This window comes from Rana temporaria, chromosome 7, assembly GCF_905171775.1.
Source record: "Rana temporaria chromosome 7, aRanTem1.1, whole genome shotgun sequence".
In the NCBI taxonomy this organism is placed as follows: domain Eukaryota; kingdom Metazoa; phylum Chordata; class Amphibia; order Anura; family Ranidae; genus Rana; species Rana temporaria.
The window spans coordinates 154709216-154726241 of record NC_053495.1 but is presented as its reverse complement, the minus strand read 5'-3'; the positions used below and the strand labels follow the sequence as shown (position 1 = coordinate 154726241).

Below are 17026 nucleotides of genomic sequence, written 5' to 3'. Positions count from 1 at the left end.
TAATTTTATGGCATTTTTATTAATATTTCTATTTTACTAGTAATGGCGGCGATCAGCGATTTTATCGGTACTGCGACCTTATGGCGGACACTTTGGACTCTTTTGACACATTTTTGGGACCATTGGCATTTTTATAGCGATCAGTGCTATAAAAATGCATTGATTACTATAAAAATGCCACTGGCAGGGAAGGGGTTAATTATGTTCCCTGTGTGTGTTCTAACTGAAGGGGGGGTGAGACTGACTTGGGGAAATGACTGATCGCTGTTCATCCATTGTATGAACAGACAATCAGGCATTTCTCCCCCTGACAGGACCGGGAGCTGTGTGTGTGGTTCTCGCTCTGTAACGAGCGATCACAGGTGCCCAGCGGTGATCGCGCCCGCCGAGCACCCGCGATCGAGACCAGGGGCGAGCGGGGGACGCTGACCATGAAGGGGAACTCCGCACCAAATTTGAAAAAAAAAAACGCATGCCCTCAACATGGGGGAGTGTGTGCTTTGGGGCAGGGGGGGCACTGCGCCGCCCACCCCAAAGCACTCTTGTCCCCATGTCGATGGGAGCAAGGGCCTCTTCCTGACAACCCTGGCTGTTGGTTGTCAGGGTCTGCAGGCGGGGGGCTTATCAGAATCTGGGAGCCCGCTTTAATAAGGTGGCACCCGGATACCGGCCCCCCACCCTATGTGAATGAGTATGGGGTACATCGTACCCCTACCCATTCACCTGGGGGGAAAATGTTAAGTTAAAAAAACACACTACACAGGTTTTGAAGTAATTTATTAGTAAGCTGGGGGGGTGTTCTGCCGGGCCCCCTCCCCCTTTAAGCTCTTTTACATGGGGGGGTAGGCCCGGTCTTCGCCGTTTTCTGCCGGGGGGAGCCGGACTTCAACGCCGCCTTCTGCCGGGGCCCCCTCCCCTTTTAAGCTCTTTTACATTGGGGGGGGGTGCACCCGGTCTTCTCCGCTGTCTTCTGCCGGGGGGGGAACCTGACTTCACGCTGTCTTCTGCCGGGGCCCCCTCCCCCTTTAAGCTCTTTTACATTGGGGGGTGCATCCGGGAACAGAGAAGACCGCCCCCCCCACAGAAGACAGCGGAGAAGACCAGGTGCACCCCCCTACCCACCCTTTGTAGAGCTTAAAGAAGAAAGGGGGCCCCGGCAGAAGACAGCATGAAGTTCGGTTCCCCCGGAAGAAAACGACAGAGAAGACCAGGCCTACCCCCCATGTTAAAGAGCTTAAAGGGGGAGGGGGCCCGGCAGAAGACCCCCCCAGCTGACTAATAAATTACTTCAAAAATCTATGTAGTGTGTTTTTTTAACTTTACATTTTTCCCCCAGGTGAACGATGTACCCCATACTCATTTACATAGGGTGGGGGGCCGGCATTTGGGGTCCACCTTATTAAAGGGGGCTCCCATATTCCGATAAGCCCCCGCCCGCAGACCCCGACAACCAACGGCCAGGGTTGTCGGGAAGAGGCCCCATCGACATGATTAAGCACTAGCTTAGTGCAAAACGCGTCGGCTATCTACCTGTTCCTTTGTTGCACCTTGTGAAGTGATGTACTTGCTGTGTTTTTTTGAATAAAAGACAACCGTTTGGTCATTGGAGTGCGGCTATCCATCCTCTTTCTTCGTATCTTATGCATGGTCAGTGCATCGCCAGCACCCACGGTATCCTGAGTCAGTCCATCTCTACATAGTGACCCACCTGGAGCGGTGATCCCTTCTCCACACACTCCCCCATGTTGAGGGCATGCGGCCTGGTACGGCTCAGGAGGGGGGGGCGCTCGCTCGTCCCCACCCCCATTCCTGTCCGGCCAGGCGGCGTGCTCGGATAAGGGTTTGGTATGGATCTTGGGGGAATCCCCACGGTGTTTTTTCGGCGTAGCTTTTCCCCCTTTGCGATCCATACCAAACCTAAGGGACTGATGTGCTCCTTAAGGGGAACCCACGCCATTTTTTTTTTAATTTGGCACGGAGTTCCCCTTCATGGTCATCATAAGCTGAAAACGATTCGGGCATTCACGTGCGCCGCTTCAAGCTACGCAAAGGCAGCTACGCCGCTTGATATTTACCAATATTTTGCCGGCGTAGTGAATCGGCGTACGTAACGGTCTGAATTTCCCGCTCGCGCATGCGCAGTACACAAATAAACCTCCCGCAGGTTTAAATGTACTTGCCGGCGCAGCGGCTCGTTTTCACAAAAATCACTTTCACTTTCAATTCGGCCCGTAAATGTTAAACAAACACATGTCACTACACTTCCCCACATCACCCCACATCCCCCCTAATAAACTCTCTCACAAACACCTTCATTTTACATTTCTAAATGCTGTGCGCCAGGTCCATAGAGGTGCACAATGCGCCCCCTCCTGGGCGCACTCTGCATTATAGTAAATATGGAATTGTGCAGCTTTGGCAGCGCATTCCTTTAATAAATGAATCATGGAGCAAAGGCTTGGTAAATCAGCCCCATAGTGTCCATCCTGCAGAATTCGCCAATCCTAATTGAGAGCCCACCACTTCTGCAGTACCTGTACTTCCCCCATTCACTGGCTAACCCGGAATTCAGGTGGAAACAGTTGATTTTACGGCACTTGATATTTATTCGCTGTTTTTCATGGAAGATCTCTATAGATCTATTGTGGAACAAACTAATTTGTATGCTGGTCAATACATCGCCACTAATCCCCAGACCTCCCTTGCCAAAGAATGGAAACCAATTACGGTTTCCGATTTTAAGAACTTTTTGGGCCTTTCCCTCAACATGAGCATAGTTAAATTGAGTGAGCTGCGGTTATATTGGTCCATTGACCCAGTTTAACATGTGCCCGTGTTCTCTGCCTCCTTGGCCAGGGCAAGATACGAGCAGATCTTGCGGTTAATGCATTTCAACAACAATGAACTTTTTCGTCCTAATGGAGACCCTGAATTCGATCAGCTCTACAAAATTCAGCCCCTCATAAACCACTTCAACTAACGTTTTGCAGCCTTGTATACTCTTCATCAAGTTGTCTGCGTTGATGAGTCCCTCATTAAATTTTCTGCCTGCTTGTCTTTCAAACAGTACCCTCCCAGCAAGCGTGCCAGATATGGGGTCAAGATGTATAAGCTCTGTGACAGGGCCACAGGCTATACATGTAGTTTTATGGCTTATGAGGGAAAAGATAGTCATGTAGAGCCGGAGAACTGCCCAGATTACATAAGGAGCGCTGGCAAGATAGTGTGGAACTTGGTGTCACCCTTATTCGGAAAGGGGTACCATTTGTATGTGGACAATTATTACACGAATGTGACACTTTTTAGTCACTTTTTTGATCATCAAATTGGCGAATGTGGCACCGTGCAACCTAATCATCGGGGCTTACCCCAGTGGCTTGTAGATTCCCATTTTAGGCTGGGGGAGAGAGCCTGCTTAAGGTGTAATAATTTGCTTGCTGTTAAGTGGAGGGATAACAAGAATGTTTTCGTTCTTTCCTCCCTTCATGCAGACACGACAGTCCAAATTCGTACGTCCACTGGTGTTGTGGAGAAATCCCTCTGTGCCCACGAATATAACCAAAATATGGGAGGGGTGGACCTCAACGACCAGTTGTTGGTGTTGTATCTAGTTGCCCGTAAGGCCTGACGCTGGTACAAAAAAGTGTCTGTATATTTATTTTAATTGGCTTTGCTGAATGCTTTTGTGCTATACAAAGCTTCAAGATGGACTGGATCTTTCCATAAATTCCAGGGAGATATTGTTTGAGCCCTCCTGTATCCAGGCGGTGCTGCACCTCACCAGCCCCATTCCTCCTCTTCAATCCTCACATAATCCCCTGCTTTCCTTTCTTAGGAACCCTGCCTTCTATCCTGCTTGGAAATACCCAAAATCCTTTTTGGCATGGTTCTCCACTAACCTGACTCGGCTACACAACCTAGTATCTAATTCTAACGTCCACTCCTTTCCTGTACTATGTGAATCATTTGGGCTCCCTAGGTCTTAAATTTTCAGATACTTACAAATTAAAAATTTCTATGAACCACTACTCAATACAGGCTCATCACTAACTCAACTCTCTCAATTTGAACGGATTTGCATCAACAACCCACATGTCAGAGGTCCAATTTCAATTCTGTACCAACTAATAAACGAAAAATCCAACGATTCATTACCTTTGTACGTTACTAAATGGACACAAGACATGAACATAATATTAGACACTAAAGACTGTTCGAACATCTGGTTAGCCACTAAAAACTCCTCTCCTAACTGCTTTGCTGTAGAAACAAATTATAAGGTTGTGACACAATGGTACCTAGTACCAGCTAGAATAGCAAAATTTGCTCCCGCATACTCACCAAACTGTTTGAGGCTGTGATGCACCAGGTACTCACTTCCACATATGGTGGCAATGTCCGGTTGTCAAGGAATTCTGGATGAATTTTTTTCGAATGGAATCGAAAGCTCTTGATATTAATATTTCTCCAGACCCGGATATAGCACTTCTAAACCTAAAACCTGCTACGCTCACACATACTCAATTTCAACTGTTAATACACCTTTGCACTGCAGCCAAACAAACCATTGCTAAAGCATGGAAAACTAAAATCTTAATTTTAGCGGAAGCCAAACACAGAATGAATAGATCACTTATCCATGCAAAGATGTCAGCCATTGATAATAATAAAATTAATAAATATCATAGGATTTGGCAGCCTTGGGTAAAACACTATCTTCCCACTGACTTTGACCCGTCTTTATTGTCTTCAAACTAAGATATATAAAATAGTATTCAGAATGTATATACCTGTTAGTAGCGAGCCAGACCACCACCCCGGGTGTTTATTTATTTATTATGTATTATTTTTTTTTCTTTTCCTTATTACTATTATTTACTCATTTTTAGTGCTTTTTGCATTTTGCAGATCTGCACTACAGAACGTGTTCCATAGAAAACCATGTTATATGGACTGTAGTGCAAATCTGCAAAATGCAAAAAGCAATGAAACTGCACAGGTGTGAATCCAGCCTTAGTAAGCACTCCCTAGGAGCAGTCCTTTGATTGCCCCTGATTAAGGATGAGCTCCGGCGTGTTCGCATAGAACACGTGCAGAGCCCGCCAGGAAGTCGGCACCCGCGCTGCGCTATTCACAGCCAGGGAGACATTGTCCGATGCTCGGCTGCAGAGATCGGGAAATGTCTGTCTGGCTGTGATTAGCGCAGCGCGGGTGCCGACTTCCTGGCGGGCTCTGCACGTGTTCTATGCGAACACGCCCGGAGCTCATCCTTACCCCTGATGTTAACCACTTCTCTGCGAGTGCCATTAGTACAGTAACAATGCATATTTTTAGCACTGATATTGTATACTGTATTAGTGTCACTGTTCCTCAAAATAGTGTCAAAAGTGTCAGTTAGGTGTCCGCTTTCTCAGCCGAAATATTGCAGTCCTTCTAAAAATCGCAAATCGCCGCCATTACTAGCAAAAAAAATCCATACAAATATAGCATAGTTTGTAGAAACTATAACTTTTAAGCAAAACAATGCTTATTGGGATTTTTTCTTTCCAAAAATATGTAGCTAAATACATATCGGCCTAAATTGATGAGGAAATTTGATTTTTACATTTTTTATTGGATATGTTTTATAGCAGAAAGTGAAAAATATATATATATTTTTTTCAACATTGTTGCTTTTTTTGTTTATAGCGCAATAAAAAATAAATAAAACCAAACAAAGAGGTGATCAAATACCACAAAAATAAATCTCTATTTGTGGGGAAAAAAGGATATCATTTTAATTTGGGTACAGCGTTGCACGACCATGCAATTGTCGGTTAAAGTAACTCAGTGCTGTATCGCAAAAAATGACCTGGTCATTAAGGGATAAAATCTTGGCCGAAGTGGCTAAAAATGCACCCCACATTTTTTTTTTTAATTAAACAATTACTTAGGTACTGTGCAAACTGTTGGCGCTGTATAAATCCTGTATAATAATAATAATAATAGTTAGTGGTGGATGATTGGTAGTATTTGGATTGATTTTCCTAGTCTGGATACATTTCTGCTGCTATGTCCCATTAAATAACTGTTTTCTTTATGTTGTGCTTGTAGTTTTATTTGAGCTAGTGTGCTTCTGCACCAGGATTACAAAATTATCAGTGGATGCAGCTTGGGAATTTTCCTCTGAAAATAGCTCTACTTTGTATAAAACACAAACTCTTCTCTCCTTAAACACACCTTCATCTCCAAGATGACATTCCTGCAGGTGACTGGAAGAGTCAAACTAATAACTTTTCCCCTTCTTTTCTACTGTGTTGACATGTATTATGTAAAAATGCAAATATGCTGCATGTGTACGCAATGCAACTTATCTAAGTGCAGAGTTGTGGTGTAAACAGGGTACATAAAAAACAATTGTTTTCTCTGATCCCCAAGTTGTACCTACATTGTTCAGTGCTAAGGATGAGCTCCAGCGTGTTCGCATAGAACACGTGCAGAGCTCGCCAGGAAGTGTGCACAGTGCTGCGCTAATAACAGCCAGGGAGACATTTCACGATCCCTGCAGCCGAGCATCGGGACAATGTCTCCCTGGCTGTGATTAGCACAGCGCCATGCTCACTTCCTGGCGGGCTCTGCACGTGTACTATGCGAACATGCCGGAGTTCATCCTTATTCAGTGCAGATTAATGCAGGTCAACAGACATGGTGTGAAGGATCCCTAAATCATTTGTAATCTGTAAAACTACACTACAAGAAGGATTATGTGAACATTTTTTGTCATGCACATGTATACAATCCTGTTCTCTTTTGTTCACAGAAAAGGAGTTTGCAATTGTATAAAAAAGGTACAACTGGCACTGGTGAAAGTTCTGAAAGCATTGAGGTAAGTTTGCTTGTTCAATAGTTCCAGTTGTGTTTGTTAATTTAAACTGGACTGAGAGGTACTGAGGCTAATTTACAAAAGAAGCTGAGAATGGTTATGTGTCACCTGGCATGCTAAAACTTGGTGTCACCCCCCAGGGTGGCACCGTGACATCATGTTATACTGCACCGGCGCATCGGCACGAATCTCCCCCACCAGTCCATATCCTAGGCTTACACAGTCCTGATAAGGACTCCTGTATTGTTAATACAAAAAGATCAAAAATTGTCCTGAGAGTGTGACAGGAGGAGGGCAGTGTGACAGGAAAGTGGTATCTGGGCAGTGTGACAGGAGGGGGGGCAGTGTGGGGGTGGTGTGACAGAAGGGGGGCAATGGGACAGGTGGGGGGGAGTATGACAAGAGGGGGGCCGCATGATAGAAGGGGGCAGTGAAACAGGAGGGGGTCAGCATCAAAGAAGAGGGGGTAGTGTCACAGGATAATAGCAGCAAAACAGTAGGGGGCAGCATCACAGAAGGGGGGTAGCATGACAGGTAGGGGGCAGTGTCACAGGCGGGGGCAGCAGGAGAAAGGGGGGCAGTGAGACAGGAGTCTGACAGGAGGGGGCAGCGAGACAGGAGGAGGCAGTGTCACAGGAGGGGGAAGCGAGACAAGAGAGGGGCCGCAGGACAAGAGGGGGGCACCGGTCCTCCCAAATCTCATTTTTCCTACAGAGGCTCCTCTGAATAGTGTCAGTGTGTATCTGGTACCAGGAGGGGTAGCTGTACCCCAGGCATGAAGAAGATCTCTGACAGCATAGAGCAGGGGGGTGGGCCCCTTCACCCTGACCTCTAACTCTTTTTTCTCTTCTCCATGAACCCTCCGCCAGCACCCCCTTGCCTGACTCCTGAATATTTACTTATTGGGATTTTTTACCAAAAATATGTAGACGAATACATATTGGCCTAGGTTGACAAAGATATTAGATTTTTACATTTTTGTATTAGATATGTTTTATAGCAGAAAGTAAAAAATATTGGGTCGTTTTCAACATTGTCGCTCTTTTTTTGTTTATAGAGCAAAAAATAAAAACCGCAGTGGTGATCAAATACCACCAAAAGAAACCTCTATGGGAAAAAAAGGACATCAATTTTATATGGGTACAGCGTCGCAAAACCACGCAATTGTCAGTTAAAATAACACAGTAATGTAACGCAAAAAATGGCTTGGTCATTAGGAGATAAAACCTTCAAGTGGCTAAAATTGGACCCCACAATGTTTTTTTTTTTAATTAAACATTTACTTACCGTGTTGCGCAAACTGCTGGTGCTATATAAATCCTGTATTATAATAATAATAATAATAGTTACTGGTGGCTGATTGGTAGGATCTGGATTGATGTTCCTAGTCTGGATACATTTCTGCTGCTATGTCCCATTAAATAAGGGTCTTCTTTATGTTGTGCTTGTAGTTTTATTTGAGCAAGTGTGCTTCTGCACCAGGCTTACAAAATTATCATAGTCGATGCAGCTTGTAGGCCCCATCAGACTTTTTCTGTTGGAATTTTCAACAGCAAAAATTTGAGAGTTGATTTGTAATCTGTAAGACCCCTTTCACACTGAGGAGTTTTGCAGGCGGTACAGTGCTAAAAATAGCGCTGCTATACCACCTGAAAAACTCCTGCACTGCATACTCAATGTGAAAGCCGGAGGGCTTTCACATTGAGGCGTGCACTGGCGGGAGAGAAAAAAATCTCCTGTCAGCAGCATCTTTGTATACCGCTCCTTCCAATTTAAAACAATGAGAAACCGCGGCAATACCGCCCGCAATGCGCCTGCAGAGGCGCATTGCGGGCGGTATTAACCCTTTATCGGCCGCTAGCGGGGGTTTAATACCGCACCGCTAGCGGCCGAATCCCACAGCAAATCTGACGGTATAGCGCCGCTATTTTTAGCAGCGCTATACCGCCACCCCGGCTCCCGCCCCAGTGTGAAAGGGGTCTTAAGCTACACCTAAGAAGTATTATGTGAAATTTTTGTCATGCACATGTATACAATCCTGTTCTCTTTTGTTCACAGAAAAGGAGTTTTTCGGCTTATAAAAAAGGTAAAACTGGCACTGATGAAAGTGCTGAAAGCATTGTGGTAAGTTTGCTTGTTCAATAGTTTGTTTTGTTTGTTAATTTAAACTGGACTATTGTATTAGGGTGTGCACCCCAGAGCACAAACGCACATGCGTGTATATCAGCAGAGCAGTGAAAGGTGTAAGTAGAGCTGAGATTGGTGACAATAGGGCAGTGGGCAATGTCAGAAGTTTTTTTTATTTTATTATTTTTTACAATTTAATTTTTATAACTATTTAAAAAAAAAAATCCAATTTTGCAGAAGTCCCATTGGGGGGCATTGGTGAAATATCAAGGGTCTAAATCAGGGGTCTCAAACTGGCGGCCCTCCAGGTGTTGCAAAACTACAAGTCCCACGATGCATTGCAAGGCTGACAGTTACTAGCATGTCTCCCACAGGCAAAGGCATGATGGGACTTGTAGTTTCGCAACAGCTGGAGGGCCGGCAGTTTGAGACCCCTGGTCTAAATAGACCCCTGATGTCTCGTAAACAAACATAGTTTGCTATGCTTCAGTTAAGAATGAACACAGGAGCAATCGGTACAGATCACTCACTGTGTTCATCCAGAAAAGGAAGAGATAAATTACTGTAAATATTTACCAGCCCCTTCCCCCACTCTCCATCCTGAAACATCCCCTGCAGCAGCTGGTGGGACAGGTGAGGAGGGAAGCTTGCAGCACTGCAGGGAGGAGACAGGGGCACCAGGAAGCAAGGGAAATCAGCACTGCATGGGGTGAATAAGGTAAGCCCAGGCACATCCGACACACCCTGTGCTCACATCTATGACTGAGAGGTAATAAGACTAATTTACAAAAGAGGCTGAGAATGGGTTGGTGTCACCTGGCACGGTAAAACACCGGTGACACCGTGTTATACCGCACCATCGGCATGGGTGTCCCCCCCCCCCCACCCCCAGATCATATCCTAGTCTTACACATCCACCTCAGCTGTCAGTGGTATATGTAAAGTACAGGTATATCAACTGAAGAGCTGATAAGGACTCCTGTATTGTTAATACAAAAGGATCAAAACTTATCCTGACAGTGTGACAGGAGGAGAGCAGTGTGACAGGAAAGGGGTGTCTAGGCAGTGTGACAGTAGGGGGCAGTGGGAGCACGTGGGGGCAAGAGGACAGGTGGAGGAAGTTTGACAACAGCGGGGCAGCATTATAGGAGGGAGGCAGTGGGACAGGAGGGGGGCAGCATCACAGAAGGGGGGTAGTGTCACAATGTCCCGATGTCACCACAGTTCTGTACCCTGACATGTTGCGTGACTGCTCAACGTCACTTTCTCAAAGGGGATCACCTTTGAGAAAGTGACGTTGAGCAGTCACGCAATGTGTCAGGGTACATAGCTGTCATATCTGAAATACTACACTATGAAGTCCCCCTTCCCTATCTTTGTTATCTGAGTACCTGATCGTGGGCAAATGAACAAGAAAAGAGAGCATTCAGCTATTGGAGACTAGCAGAAAGGCTTAATTTTAAGCCAGATGAGGAGAGAGGCTGGGGGAAACGAGAGCACCTGCACAGGATTGAAGCACTTTGCATGTTTTTCTTGGCAGTTGGAGAATACTTCCTTTGAGTTGATTTGTTGCAATTTTGCACTTGAATCCTTATGCACATCGTTTGGACTGTTTCAGAAAATTTCCAGCACGGAGGATTTTTTATTTTTTTGGCACGTTTTTATTGAAAATTGCTTGTTTGCACTTAAAGCGGTTGTAAACCCGCATATACATTTTTTTTTATTTTTACACCTGCAAGGCAAAAGCCATAGTGAGCTAGTATGCACCGCATATTGGCTCATTATGAAATACTTACCTCGGAACGAGGTGTAGGGAACTTACCTGGGCCACGCCGAGCGAGATGTCATCTTGACTCGGCGTGTCTTCCGGGTATCGCCGCTCCAGCGATGTGATTGGCTGGAGCAGCGATGACGTCACTCCCGCGTATGCGCGCGGGAGATTTAATTCCGGCAAGGGTCGGCGGCGGTCGCATTGCGAGGGGAATATCTCCTAAACCGTACAGGTTTAAGAGATATTCTTTATACCTACAGGTAAGCCTTATTATAGGTTATTATAGGTCAAAAATGTGGGTTTACAACCACTTTAAGACTGTTTTGACACTGAATGCTTTTGGCACAGAAATAATACATTTTTTATTTACTTTCACTTTGCACATTATTGCTGCACTGTTTGTTCCTGATTTTTCACTTTATTTAGCATTTGCTTATTTGCACTGAAGAAACGTTAGTACTTTTATTACTTTGCACTCATCAGCATTTGCTTTTATGCACCAAGAAAATGTTATATTTATTTAAGATATTTTGTATTTATCAGATTTTTTGCACAGGAACAGTATTTATTTGCACAGCATTCTTTGCCATATATTTATTACTAGCCCGTTATGCTTTTACTTTGCAGGGGAACAAAAGAGCAAGGGTTTACTTTCTCTTTAATAAAGATGTTTTGCTTTTAATTACATCTTTTTGTATTTATCCCAGGTGATATTTTGAAAGTTTTTTTTTTTTTTTTTAATGAGGTTCTGACTATAATTAGGGATGATATCTCCCAGCATATACATAATCTTACTTGATACTCCACCATGTTTTCCCAATTTATGATTTTGGTTCAGCATGTGTACAGCCCCCAACAGCCACTGTGTTAGTTTGGGGGAGGGCGGTTGAGGATGGTAAAACCAAGTCTTAAGCCTCGTACACACGGCCGGGAATCTTGTTGGGGAAAAAACGTAATTTTTCCCGACAATATTCCTGGCAAGTTTTTCTTGCAAATCCAAGTGTACGCACGTCACATTCAAAAGAACCGCCATTCTTTTGAATGGCAAGAACGCGGTGATGTCATCGACACAACGAGCATGCACTTGTCGCATTCGATGCCGTCGCCGCCATCGTGCTTCACCCTACAATACCCTTGTAAGCTACCGTGCATGCGTCGAAGTCTCATCGAGCACACGCGGGCTTACAGGAGGACAGGTAAGCTTGTAGACACACACACAGTTTTCTCGTCGGGAAACAGGCCTACGAGGTTCTCTATTTTTCTTGTCGAGATTCCCGGCAGTTTTCTCAACGAGAAAACATACACACGACCGGTTCACTCGGCAAAAAAGCTCTGCCAGCAGTTTTCTTGCCGACAAAACCGTCCATGTGTATGAGGCTTGACAGCCTATTTTTACTGCCTCTCTGGCTGCATGTGTGAACAAGCCCTAAGGCCCCATACACACGAGAGGATTTATCCGCGAATACGGTCCAGCGGACCGTTTCCGCGGATAAATCCTCTCGAGCATTTCAGCGGATTTCTCTGCGATGGAGTGTACTCACCATCGCATTGAAATCCACGCCGAAATCCTCTGGCGATGACGTGTCGCGCCGTCGCCGCGATTATGACGCGGCGACGTGCGCGACGCTGTCATATAAGGAATTCCACGCATGCGTCGAATCATTACGACGCATGCGGGGGATCCCTTCGGACGGATGGATCCGGTGAGTCTGTACAGACCAGCGGATCCATCCGTTGGGATGGATTCCAGCAGATAGATTTGTTTAGCATGTCAGCGAATATTCGATCTGCTGGAATCCATCCCAGGGGATAAATATCCGCGGAAACAGATCCGCTGGAGTGTACACACCATAGGATCTATCCGCTGAAACCCATTCGCTGGGATTTTTCAGTGGATGGATTCTATCGTGTGTATGGGGCCTAAGAGAGTCATGTAGCTGACATACTTAGGAGTGGCAAATGGGAGTTTGGGGTATAAAATCAAATATCTTTGTCTCCAGTTAGGAATAGGTTTTGAAATTGCTTTTGTAAAAAAAAATATGCTAATCTTTTTTTGTCTTTTTTATCTTTTAGAGGAGTTTCCTACTTTCTGGAGATAGTCCACGTGATCTTTGCGCAATGGTAAGGTGAAAATGTATAGAAACTGAGTTATTTATAGCATAATGGAAAGGGCAGGTCAACATTATGAAGATATCAGGAGTTTATTAGATCCCTAATGCATACTTACCAACTGTCCCGAATTTCCCGGGACATTCCCGAGATTTAGACCTTATTCCCATTTTTTTGCGATTCCCGGGAAATCCTTTTTTTCCTGATTTTGTGCCGTTGCCGCCGCTAGAGGCCACGGCCGACAGAGACAATGTGTCCACCGGCCGCCAATTTCTTGAAGACCAAACAAACAAGAGGAGGCCCGGTGGCTAATAATAGAAATTGAGCTGTGGCCCCGCCCCGCTGCGTCTGTCTGTGAAATTATGTGAAAAGGGGCCGGGGGTGGGCAGTGCCGCAGCTCAATTACTATTTGCAGCCACCCGGCTGGCTCCTCCACTGTCCACTCTGTACTGTAATGGCAGCGGAGAGAGTCTCTGCTGCTACAGGGATCATATCTGATGTAGGGGGGGGGCTCCAGTGGGGGATAACTGATGTAAGGAGGGACTCCGCTGGGAATACCTGATGTAAGGAGGGACTCCGCTGGGAATGACTGGTGTAAGGAGGGACTCCACTGGGAATGCCTAGTGTAATGAAAGACTCCGCTGGGAATGCCTGATGTAAGGAGGGGCTCCGCTGAGAATGCCTGGTGTAAGGAGGGACTCCGCTGGGAATGCCTGGTGTAAGGAGGGACTCCGCTGGGAATGCCTGGTGTAAGGAGGGACTCCGCTGGGAATGCCTGGTGTAAGGAGGGACTTTAATGGGAATGCCTGATGTAGGGAGGGACTCCACTTGGAATGCTAGATGTAAGGAGGGGCTCTGCTGGGAATGCCTGATGTAAAGAGGGATTTTACTGGGAATTCCTGGTGTAAGGAGGGACTCCTCTGGGGACACCTGATGTAAGGAGGGGCTCCTCTGGGGACACCTGATGTAAGGAGGGGCTCCGCTGGGGTCACCTGATGTAAGGAGGGACTTTGCTGGGAATGCCTTGTGTAAGGAGGGACTCCGCTGCGGACACCTGATGTAAGGGGGACTCCTCTGGGGGACACCTGATGTAAGGAGAGACTCTGCTGGAAATGCCTGGTGTAAGGAGGGACTCCATTGGGGACACCTGATGTAAGGAGGGACTCCACTGGGCACACCTGATGTAAGGAGGGACTCCACTGGGGACACCTGATGTAAGGGGGACTCCTCTGGGGACACCTGATGTAAGGAGGGACTTTGGTGGGATTGCCTGATGTAAAGAGGGACTCTGCTGGCATCTGGTGGCAGGCGACGTAGCAAGTGACACTCTCAGGGCTTCCACTGATTCAGCATTATGGTGAGTTGAACTATTTAATTTTATGTTACAATGTAATAATAATGTGTTTCATTCATCCTGACCCCATAACAACCTTGGTGTCGGGATGATCAAAGCGCTAACACCAGGTTTTTGGAGTATATTTATCTGCTGATTGTTAAACTCTGGAATCCAAATATTTCTATTGCGCTGCAGGATCTGGGCCTGTTTCTTCATCCCTTTCTTCTTTTCTTTCTTTCTTTGGCTTGCTTTCTCCCTTTGTTTCTCCCCTCCATCCCTCGTTCATCTCAGTCTCTAACCACACCCCCATTTGAGTCACGCCCATTTAAGCCACGCCCAATATTTCACTTAATCTACGCCCATTTTTCACCACGCCACATTTTTATTCCCCCCACTCAGTCACGCCTACAAATAAAAATTGAATAAATTAATATGGCTAATAAACATACCAGTCAATAAGGACAAGTGTCTGAACTCCCTAGTTCAGACACTCGTCCTTATTGACTGGTATGTGTATTAGCCATATTAATTTATTCAATTTTTATCCCTCATCTGTTTTTATCTTTATTGGTTCTTACATGAGAGATCCAAATACAATTCAAATACAATTTTAATATAATTGATCCACTAACCTGGAAGTTGTCTCCGATTGGACGAACCCCGGTGGGTGGTTCAGTGCCAGGATCAGATTGCAGATTTAAGTGAGAAAGCGGCATCAGTGGAAGCATACCCCAGACGAAGCAAGTTTTTGTGAAGCGCGTTTGGTGATTCCACTGCTGCCACGCACATATTGATCGATATGCTGTTTTATTTCCACTTTCATGTAAGTGTTTATAACCATTATTAAAATTCAGTGCCTACGGTATTATGCTATGTGCCTCTTCTGTTTACCTTTCTCCATACATCGGTGTTATGGTTTGACCATTTGAAAGTGACCAACTTTATACATTGAACATCTTCCGTCCTATCCTGATACAGCCTTTGTATATATCCAGCCCTTTAGACCCTCTGGGTGTAGGCTCATTTGGGTCCTATATATCTGTGACCAACTTTATACATTGAACAACATCTTCCTCCATCTTGGCGGTGTTGTCGTGTGAAGATCGAGTCCTATCCTGATACAGCCTTTGTATATATCCAGCCCCTTGGACCCTCTGGGCATAGGCTCATTTGGGTCCTATATATCTGGTAAGCCTCTGCTTTATTGGTGGCGGGTTCATCACCAGTGTTCTTCATGTTCAAGAGACAATCACCATTGATTTGACATCACTCACTGTGAGCACACTTAATCAAGTTTTCTTTCACCACATATATTTGGATTGTCCTCTTTTTGGTTTTATCTATTAGTCATCTGATATTTGAACTACACGTTTGATCCACTTATTTATCCAGTTTTTTTCACTCTTAATTGGACTTTTTCCTCCCCTTTTCTATACATCAGTTATTTGATTTTCATCATCATATTTTAGCGCTACTATTTGTATGTTGTATTTGTTTTATTCCAGTGTTCACCGTTTTTTGTAGCTGCTTATTCATTAGTTACCGCTGATTTATTTTGTTTTAATGTAGTACAAGAGCCTGCCTGATTTGATACAAATTAAATGGATTGGTTTAGATGTGTCCTTGTATTCCTATGGAGTGGATGGAGACACTTAGCTGTCAGGTTTCATTCACCTCTCCACGTAGCAAAAACTCACATTCCAGCATGCCTTTGTTTTGAATTGTTTTCACTCGTCATGCATAGGGTAGCGCTGCCCTAAACGCAACAATCATCCCAGAGATACTTCAGAACTTTTTTTTGGAGCGGAGCATGGTGTATTACCATAATTTTTGGTACGTTAGCCTCACTTGGGGTGCCTTTACCATGTAATGACAACGCAAGCATGATGCACATTTACAGTGTTTCTGAAACACATGGCAAAGCACACATTTTCTGTGTGCTTTGATATGGATTTGGAAACACATAGATGTGAATGGAACCTCATTGTTCTTGGATAAATGCTCCAGACATTTTGACGTGGTGCCAGTTTTTTACCCTCATTGCTCATCAGTTTTTTTCATGTGGCAAAATGTGTGTCTGCTTCTGTATTTAGTGTGCCGCTAACAATTAATGACACTGAAAGCGCAACTAGGTAATTTTTGGTGTATAGGTAAAAGATGGAGTTGCGCTGAAAAATTGTGTCTTAAGCAGATCACCAGTAAAAAAAATAACAATAACAAAAGAAGAAGTCCAATGAACAGTCTAAAGGATTTCTTCAGATGTGCATAAAAATGTGAAAAAGGTGATATGGTAAACAGTTCAGTGTAGAGACAACTTTTGAGAACGTGTTCCAGCAAAGAAATGTAGAAACCAAAATAGTCCAGGCTGCCTGGTGTTGCAGACCCTTACCAGAGTTAATGATCCAAAGGATCAAAACGAGCAGATAGCCATAACCTGGGCTAGACAGGAAACCGGATCCAAAGCCAGAAACAGTCACCCGATGATCCAGCAATAGTGAACCAAAAAAAGAAAAAGCTCCAATAGTGTGATATTGTATGGTATACAGGTAAATATCAACCCCAAGTGACTGGCAAACGGACAGTGTGACATAAACCTCCACCTCAGAACACACTGGTCCTTACCAGATTCATGTGAATAAAGAGCAAAGAAATCGTGGAAGATGACTGTGCAGCTACTGAAGGGAAACTTCACATCCAGCGATCCTCAGAGAAGCACTCAGGGCAATGATCCAACCATCAAAAAAAAGAGGGCCACAATGGTGTGATATCGTTTAAAAGATTTAATAAATAAACGTATTAAAATGTCGCCATTTCTTTATTA

At 44.9% G+C, this 17026-nt stretch overlaps 1 protein-coding gene across 3 annotated transcripts in view; it reads left to right on the top strand.

Annotated features, from left to right (window-relative positions):
- The window catches only part of LOC120945788, a 95916-nt gene that overhangs the window by 39748 nt on the left and 39142 nt on the right, over nucleotides 1–17026 (top strand). For all 3 annotated transcript variants that reach the window (XM_040360193.1, XM_040360191.1, XM_040360190.1), the window contains 3 exons: nucleotides 6800–6865; nucleotides 8921–8986; nucleotides 12834–12881. In XM_040360193.1, coding sequence (XP_040216127.1) covers nucleotides 6800–6865; nucleotides 8921–8986; nucleotides 12834–12881 — 180 coding nt within the window. The remainder of the gene's footprint in view (nucleotides 1–6799; nucleotides 6866–8920; nucleotides 8987–12833; nucleotides 12882–17026) is intronic.